The sequence below is a fragment of the Sapajus apella genome, unplaced genomic scaffold, assembly GCF_009761245.1.
Source record: "Sapajus apella isolate SASKATOON/1434 unplaced genomic scaffold, GSC_monkey_1.0 scaffold85, whole genome shotgun sequence".
Classification (NCBI taxonomy): domain Eukaryota; kingdom Metazoa; phylum Chordata; class Mammalia; order Primates; family Cebidae; genus Sapajus; species Sapajus apella.
This window is the reverse complement of record NW_022437025.1, coordinates 773,601-782,611: the sequence shown is the minus strand read 5'-3', so window position 1 is coordinate 782,611 and position 9,011 is coordinate 773,601. Positions and strand designations below refer to the sequence as shown.

The 9,011-nt window shown below is 58.2% G+C and overlaps 1 protein-coding gene across 4 annotated transcripts in view; it reads left to right on the top strand.

Annotated features, from left to right (window-relative positions):
- GAK (cyclin G associated kinase) overlaps positions 1 to 8,669 on the top strand; it is a 74,502-nt gene extending 65,833 nt beyond the window's left edge. For all 4 annotated transcript variants that reach the window (XM_032253873.1, XM_032253872.1, XM_032253875.1 and 1 more), the window contains 4 exons: positions 5,632 to 5,856; positions 6,602 to 6,750; positions 7,783 to 7,959; positions 8,190 to 8,669. In XM_032253873.1, the coding sequence (XP_032109764.1) occupies positions 5,632 to 5,856; positions 6,602 to 6,750; positions 7,783 to 7,959; positions 8,190 to 8,291 (653 nt within the window). In that variant the 3' untranslated portion in view covers positions 8,292 to 8,669. The remainder of the gene's footprint in view (positions 1 to 5,631; positions 5,857 to 6,601; positions 6,751 to 7,782; positions 7,960 to 8,189) is intronic.
- The last annotated feature ends 342 nt before the right edge of the window (positions 8,670 to 9,011 follow it).

The window sequence follows — 9,011 nt, the reverse complement described above, 5'->3', positions numbered from 1 at the left end:
CGCTCCTCAGCTCCAGTGACCCCCAGACACTCCAGCATACAACCCCATGCCGGGCGCCTCCGCTCCTCAGCTCCAGTGACCCCTGGACACTCCACGCAGCCCCACGCTGGGCGCCTCAGCTCCTCAGCTCCAGTGACCCCTGGACACTCCATGCAGCCCCACGCTGGGCGCCTCAGCTCCTCAGCTCCAGTGACCCCTGGACACTCCATGCAGCCCCACGCTGGGCGCCTCAGCTCCAGGAGCGTTCCCCCTCTCCGTTGTCTCTCCTGTCCGTCCCTGAGGGTCTCACATTCCCACGAGCAGGCGTTGGCGTCAGATCTCCCGGGCTGCTCTCGAGTCCTCCCGCTCTGCTCTTGTGAGCTTGCGCCTGAGGTGCCTTCTGCTCCGTCATCAATTCCCAAGAGTGTTTTCGTTCTTTGAATGTTCTTTTTATGTTTTGATGGTTTGGGGATGCATTGTGTATTTTTGAGGACATCCATGAGAGGGTGACTGGGTCGTTGTGTATTTTCCTTCCCTTTGTGGCCTCTGTGTTGTGTTGTCTGGGAGCTTGGTGGGGCTGCAGGGACCGCGCCCTCGGGAGGAGACCTGCCCTGGGTGGTGGTGATGGGGCAGAACGAGTGGACTCCCAGGGACCCCCACCTGCCATCTGTGTCCTGGACGCAGCCCCAGCCCTCCACCTGCTGGCTCGGTGGGTACCTTCTGAGAAGACAGCAGTTCTGAACAAACACAGCTGATACAACTGAAGGAAAAAATAGGTAAACCCAAATCCTAGCTGGTGACATCAGCACTGCTGTCCCTGCACGTGCTGGAGCAGCTGTATGGAAGGCAGCGAGGCTGAGGCAGGCGGAGGCGCCAGCCAGCGGGGCCCAGCGGCTGCAGGCACGGACTTCTCCACACAGTGTGCCTTAGAGAAGCCGGATCCTGCAGTGTGCTCTCTGACCACAGTGAAAAAGAACTGAAGAATCTTCACACTTGGAAGCAAAACAGCACACTTTCCAACGACACCTGGGAAAGATTCGTGGAGCTGAGTGAAAATCCAGATGCCACCTAGGAAGGCCCAGGGCCCTGGCAGGCTGTACTGAGACACGCCCAGCCTTGGGCGCCTGCTGTGGAAAAGGCAGAGTGCCCAGCAGTGACCTGAGCTCTCTACACAAGACATTTGCGGGCGAGAAAAGGAGCAGAATAAGCCCACAGCAAGCAGAAGGAAAGCAAGAACTCAGAGCCACAGGCAGTGCCGGGGAGCATCAGGGACAGAGGCCGGAAGCCTGCAGACCTCTGCTGGGACTGCAGGAAGAGTGACCAGGTCATTGAGACAGAGGACCCCACAGCATCTACAAGGGTCATTGGCGCAGGCAGCGCTGTGCTGTGAGCTTGACCACTTACATGAAATTGACTTAATTCCTCAAAACCAGTGGCTGCCAAAACAATATCAAGTAGATCCTTTGAAAAATTCTATAAATGCAAAGAAAATGAATTCATAGTTAAAAACTTCCCAAAAAAGGAAATCTCCAGACCCACCTGGAGCCATTGGAGAATTTCACCAAATGTTTAAAGAATGCCAATTCCATATACTCTTGCAAGAACTAGAACAGAGGGAATACTTTCTAATTGATTTTATGAAGCTAGTATTGTCAACCTGATACCGAAGTCAGGCAGAAACAGTACTGAGGGGAATGGTGGGCCAACTGAGGAGGGGAGGAGGGGAGCGCGGGGACCGAGGGGGGCAGGGGTGAGGAGGGGAGGGGGGGTGACAAGGAGGGGAGCGCAGGGGGCGGGGGCGAGGAGGGGAGCGGGGCGGGGGGGGTGCCAAGGAAGGGAGCGCGGGCCGAGGAGGGGAGGAGGGGAGCGCGGGGACCGAGGGGGGCGGGGGCGAGGAGAGGGGTTGGGGGGGTGCCAAGGAGGGGAGCGCGGGGGCCGAGGAGAGAAGGGGGGGCGAGGAGGGGAATGGGAGGGGGGGCGGCGAGGAGGGGAGTGGGGCGGGGGGGTGCCGAGAAGGGGAGTGGCGGGCTGAGGAGGGGAGCGGGGGCGGGGGGCTCTTATTCCCTGTGAATACACGTAGATCCTCAACAAAACCTGGGTCAATAGAACTTATCAGTATATGAAAAGAATTCTACACCAAGATCAAGTAGGATTTATTCCGGCAGTACAAGGCTGACATTTCAGAATTGGTTAACAATCTATTTAGGTTCCTGCAAAGGTAATTGCAGTTTTTGCCATTACTTTCAATGGCAAAACCACAATTAGTTCTGCACCAACCCTATACCATATTAACTGACTGAAGAGTGATGTGATCACTTCAACAATGCAGAAAAGGCATTTGACAAAATTCAGAGCCGACGTGGGAGAATCTCCTGAACCCAGGAGTTTGAAACCACCCTGGGCAACATCGGCCCCTGTAAGAACTTGCCAGGTATGGGTGGTCAGCACCTGTGGTCACCACACCCAGCTGCTTGGAAAGCTGAGGCGGAGGATCACTTGGATCGCCGGGGCCCGGGAGCTGTGATCGCGTCGCTGCACTTCAGCCTGGGCAGCAGAGCAAGACCCTGTCTCAAAAACAAGAAACCTGCAGCCAACATCTTTTTTTTTTTTTTTTTCTGAGACAGAATCTCACTCTGTTGCCAAGGGTGGAGTACAGTGGCACCATCTTGGCTCACTGCAACTGCCACCTCCCAGGTTCAAGCAATTCTCATGCCTCAGCCTCCTCGGTAGCTGGGACTACAGGCGCCCACCACAATGCCCAGCTCATTTTTGTATTTTTAGTAGAGATGGGATTTCACCATGTTGCCTAGGCTGGTCTCAAACTCCTGACCTTAAGAGATCCACCCAGTTTGGCCTCCCAAAGTGCTGGGATTACAGGCATGAGCCACTGCGCGCCTGGCCACGCCAATATCATTTTTAACCATCCCCCTAAAATCAAGAACGAGACGGGAATGTGTTGTCTCCACTTCTACTTACCAGAAGTCCTGGCTGCTGCCATTTGGCAAGAAAAGAAAGTGAAAGTTACACATGCTACAAAGGGAAAAATAAAATTGCTCCTGTCTGCAGACGACATGATCATCTGTGCAGGAAATTTCAAGGGATCTACAAAGGTCTGTCAGAACTGTGAGTTCAGTAAGGTCACAGGATACAAGATCGGCACATGAAAATCTGTCGTGTTTCTGTTTAACTGCCACAAGGAAACCAAAACACTACCATTTACAATCACCTTTTTTAGAAAAATAAACATTTAGGTATAAATTTGACCAGACATGTCTAGGACGTGTGTGGTGGAGCTTTAAAACCAGCCGTGGTGAAACAGACCAGGGGAGAGGTGCGCTCACGGCCCGCCAGGGGAGAGGTAGATACGGGACCGATGCAGCGCTCACGGCCCTCCACGGGAGAGGTGGATACAGGACCGATGCCGTGGTCACAGCCCGCCACCGGAGAGGTGGATACAGGACTGACACGGTGATCACGGCCCTCCACGGGAGAGGTGGATACGGGACCGACGCAGCGCTCACGGCCCATCACGGGAGAGGTGGATACGGGACCGACACTGTGATCACGGCCCGCCAGGGGAGAGGTGGATACAGACCGATGCTGTGGTCACGGCCCGCCAGGGGAGAGGTGGATATAGACTGATGCCGTGGTCACAGCCCACCATGGGAGAGGTGGATACGGGACCGACGCCGTGATCACAGCCCGCCAGGGGAGAGGTGGATACGGGACTGACGCCACGCTCACGGCCCGGAGGCCCCCGAGTGAGGTGTCTGTTCTGTGCGCATCTGTTGGCACAGTTCCTGCCAACAGCCCAGAAGGGATTTTCGTAGGCACAGATGAGCTTATTGTACAATGCATTTGAAAGGCAGATGAACTGAAATATTTTTATACTGGAAGCGCGGCATGGGAGAAATCACTCTTCTGCCTTTGGAGCTTACTCTCCAGCCACAGAAATCAACAATGTGTTGACAGCAGAGAGACAGGCACGTCTGTGGAGCAGAAGAGAGGACTCAGAAGTAGGCCACACAAGTAAGACCAGCGGGGCTTTGACAGGCAGAAACCCACTCATCAGATGGTGCTGGAGCAAAGCCCTGAGCCCGCGTCGCATAGAACAGCTCATCGGAGTCAGCCACAGGTCGAAACGCAGAACTGCAGGGCCTTTAGAAGAAAACCTGCTGGGCAGAGTCCCGTAGACCCGCCACCCGTACCACACCCGTAAGAGGAGAGTGGACACAGCTGCAAAGCGCCGAGCGTCTGAGCTACAGGCTGGGAGAACGGATCTCCAGACTGCTTATTTAACAAAGGACTCATCTATAGAATATAAAAATACAGTCAAAAACAATCCTGAAAGCAACCCAATTAGATTCGTTGGCCAAGATGCCCGCATTGCCTCACAGCTGATGGCCGGGAAGCGCAGGCCGAGACGCCCGCATTGCCTCGCAGCCGATGGCCGGGAAGCGCAGGCCGAGACGCCCACATTGCCTCGCAGCCGATGGCCGGAAAGCGCAGGCCGAGACACCCGACGTCGCCTTGCTACCATGGGGAAGTGGCCTGTGGGGATGGCCACGGCAGGAGGAGCAGTGGCACTGAATGCTGGTGCAGAGGAGGACGACCGTCTCTCACACACCACTGCGGACGAGCCGCGTGTCTCGCGCATTGCTGCAGAGTGTGAGGCGGCAGGGCCACTCTGGAGAACAGGTGATGGTTTTCTACAAAGCGAAACACACACGTGCTGAGCTACGGTGGGACACAGGCATCTATCCCAGAGAAATGGAAGCTTATTTACACACAAGTGTGTAACAGGCGTTCAAAGATGTGTGTGTTGCAGCCAAACACTGGAACTGGCCCAGGTGTCCTGCAGGTGAAAGGTTGAATAGTGACGGCCCTTGGCAGGGAGGGGGAGCGGCGGATGCCAGGGCCCGAGCAGCCTGTCCTGAGTGAAGACGATGCTCCAGAGGCTGCCGGCTGTTGGTTTTTACCTCTTCCTGCTATTGTAATTATTCCAAAATAAAAAATTAGGCTGGGCACAGTGTCTCATGCCTGTAATCCCAGCACTTTGGGAGGCCGAGGCAGGCAGATCCCAAGTCAGGAGATCGAGATCATCATGGCTAACACAGTGAAACCCTATCTCTACTAAAAATACAAAAAATTAGCTGGGCGTGGTGTCGGGCACCTGTAGTCTCAGCTAGTTGGGAGGCCGAGGCAGGAGAATTGCTTGCACCTGGTTGGTGGAGGCTGCAGTGAGCCGAGATCACACCATTGTACTCCAGCCTGAGTAAGAGTGAGACTCCATCTCAAAAAAAATTAAAGGATCAGCCCTGATCTGACGTGCTCTGAGAGGCAGTGGCCCTCCTCCGTGGATGAGCCCGGGTCAGCCTTGGCTCATGGGGGTGGGGCCGTGGCCTCCACAGCTGTCCTGGTGTCTACCCTCCATCCAGAACGTTCACGCCACCCCAGCACCTGGCCTGTGCCAGCAGCCCCCGGAGACCTTCACGCGTGTGGGTGGAGCCGGCCCCTCTGGACGGGCTCCAGTGATGAGTGTGTTATTTTGCAAGCATGTGTTTTCCAGTGTACGTGCTGCTCTGGGGTCTATAAACAGTAGTTGCCCCTCGTGGATGACCAGATGCCAATTGTCGGACTCCGTCTCCACAGGCTTACCAGCTGGATTCCCTCCCGGCAGCTTCATTCCCAAAACGGCTGCCGCACCCAAGGCCAGCGGCTCCTGGCAGACAAGTCGACCGGCAGCCCCGGGCGCCCCACGGCACCCTCAGGCCAAGCCGCCCCCCAAAGCCGGCACACAGCTGAGGCCTAACTATGCTGCCAGCTTCAGTGTGATCGGGGCACGAGAGGAGCGGGGGGTCCGCGCACCCAGCTTCGGTGAGTCCCCGTCTCTCTCTTGGCTGCTGTGGGGTTTGCACAGACCACCCTGGGTTGGCTAAAGGTGGAACCTGTGTTGTCTTCAACTCGGGGCCCAGTCCCGGGACAGCATGGCCGAGCCAGCCAGAGAAGGATGTGGTTTCCCACGTGCACCTGCTGGTCTCTCTCTGGGTCATGCCTCTGGGTCTCCTGTTCCAGTGACTCCTTCTTGACCTGTTTTTAACAAATGGCCTTTGGGATTCTCTCTTTTCTGTGGAGGCATTAGGATGGTAGCCCTGTCCCCTGGGGCCACAGGTGGAAATGGACCTGTGTGTGTCTACAGAAATGTCTCCCCCTGCTCACCGCACACAAGCCCTTCCGAGGCACTGTGCCTCAGTTTCCCCGGGCAGGGAGACGGAGGGTGGGCAATCGCTCAGAGCTCAGCAAGTTCCAGGTTCTGTTCTTAGCTGGGCTTCGTGGCTCATGCCTGTAATCCCAGCACTTGGGGAGGCTGAGGCAGGCAGATCACTTGAGCCCAGGAGTTCAAGACCAGCCTGAGCAACAGTGAGACTCTACAAAAAGTGTAAAACAGCCAGGCATGGCAGCGCATGCCTATGGTCCCAGCTACTCGGGAGGCTGAGGTAGAAGGATCACTTGAGCCCCAGAGGCCTACGCTGTGGAGAGCCGAGGTCACACCACTGCACTCTGGCCTGGCCAACGGTGGAGACCCTGTCTCAAACAAAAAAAAGTTTCTGTTCTTTTCTAGCTCAGAAGCCAAAAGTCTCTGAGAACGACTTTGAAGATCTGTTGTCCAATCAAGGCTTCTCCTCCAGGTCTGACAAGAAGGGGCCGAAGACCATTGCGGAGATGAGGAAGCAGGACCTGGCTAAAGACACAGACCCACTCAGGCTGAAGGTGGGTGGGTGGGTGGGTGGGCAGCTCTTACTGACCGGGTGGTCGAGCCCGGAGGCCTCAACCTAGGGCCCCTGGAGCATCTGCTGCACCGCAGGAGCCGGCATCGCCAGCTAGGAATCCGCCACTGCCAGCGGGCCTAGCAGCCCCCGAGGCTGGGGTGGCCTGAGGCCGGGGGTTCAGGGCAGAGCCAGGCCCCAGGCAGTGCTGCTCTCTATGTGCCCAGATGGCTTAGTGCTGGCGAGGGTTGCCCCCACGGTGTCTGCAGAGCTTGTCAAGGGCACATATCTCTTGGGGCTGCTCTGGGTGCTCAGCCTCCCCACCCAGGGTGCCCACCGTGGGGTGAGGGTGCAGCAGTCAGGGTGTCTGTGCCGGCCCCAAGACACGTCCTGCTCTGTGGCTTGGCTGATGACCAGCTCTACAGGCCATGTGTGGCTGTGACCCTGGGGTCCTTTCACGGGCACCAGGGACCATCCCCTCATCCCTCTGAGTCTGAGGTTTGGGATGGGCCGGGCGCTGCGCCACCAGCACCAGAGTTTGGGTCCTCAGTGACCATCTGGCTGAGAAGAGGGTCCCTCTGGCCCCAGGCCCCACTAGCACACGAAGGTCACCTGGCCCTGTGTCGTCTAGAGTGGGCTCCGTGTGGTTGAGGGGAGGGCGTGCGGTGGGACAGCGTCTGTGGCCCTGCCCTCCCCAGCGTGACGGTGCCTCCCAGATGCATGCTAGTTGCCGCAGCTGGTGACATGTCCTGTGGAGCCATCAGCGTGGCCGGGGTCCAGGGCTGGAGTTCGCCTGCCAGGACTCACAGTGCAGCCCACTCCCTGTTCACCACCCAAGCCCTTCCGTGGTGCCATGCCTCAGTTTCCCTGTGCAGGGAGGAAGCGGATGGGCAGGCGTCCAGGACTCAGCGAGCTCCGTGTCTCCCCCTCCCACTGCACCCAAGCCCTTCCGCGGTGCTGTGCCTCGGTTTCCCCGTGCAGGGAGGTGGAGGGTGGGCAGGTGCCCAGGGCTCAGCGAGCTCCGTGTCTTCTGCAGCTCCTGGACTGGATCGAGGGCAAGGAGCGGAACATCCGCGCCCTGCTGTCCACGCTGCACACGGTGTTGTGGGACGGGGAGAGCCGCTGGACGCCCGTGGGCATGGCCGACCTGGTGGCCCCGGAGCAGGTGAAGAAGCACTACCGCCGCGCTGTGCTGGCCGTGCACCCGGACAAGGTGAGCGCACCGGGGGCCTTGGGGGGTCCTGCACCCCGACAAGGTGAGCACACGGGGGGCCTTGGGGGCCCTGTACCCCGACAAGGTGAGCACACAGGGGCACTTGGGGGGTCCTGCACCCCAACAAGGTGAGCAGGGCCGCCGGCCACATGGGAGGCCTTGGGGGGTCCTGCCCCGCCCACCTGGTCCATGTGCTTGTGGGAGGTGCTCACACCACCTGTCACCCATAGGCCGCGGGGCAGCCCTACGAGCAGCACGCCAAGATGATCTTCATGGAGCTGAACGACGCCTGGTCGGAGTTCGAGAACCAGGGCTCCCGGCCCCTCTTCTGAGGCCGCAGCGGTGGTGGCTGTGCACACAGCTCCACAGTTCCACAGTTCAGGAGCTGTCGTGGGACCTGGGTCCCGCCATGAGGGCCCGTGGGCGGCGGCAGGTGTGGTCAGAGTCGCTGCCCGCCCGGCATTCCAGGCACAGGAAGAGAAAGCATTCCAAAGCCTCTGATTGTTCTCCTTTTTCTCCTCCCAGAGGAACAGCTGATTCGTGCTCCTCCACAGTTGTCAGGTCTGTGATTTATTTGGTGTTTCGGGCGTGGCCTCTCGGCGCCGGCATGTGGTGAGCCGGCTGCTGGCGCTCGCGGGCCTGGTGTTTGCACCGCACTTTGTAATCAGTCCCATGGTCGTCTGTACAGAATTAAACTATTTTCCGATGACTGCTGTGTCTTCACTGTGGATCCGCTCGCCCTGGCACCGTTCACCCTCTGGGGCATGGGGCTCGTTCCTTGGCAGCTTTGCCGTGCTTAGATTGCTGGGTCTTGGCTCTGACCTGTAATTAGGGGCACAGACCAGCTCGTCTGTCACCCCCAGCCAGAGGCAGCGTAGCTGGGGCACATCAAAGGGTGCTTTGCCGAAAGAAGGTTCTGATGACGGAAGGACGGGATGAGACGCTGGGCCGGGATGACGGAGAAGGTTCCGGTGACAGGAGGACGGGATGGGACGCTGGGCCGGGATGACGGAGAAGGTTCCGGTGACGTGAGGACGGGATGGGACTCTGGG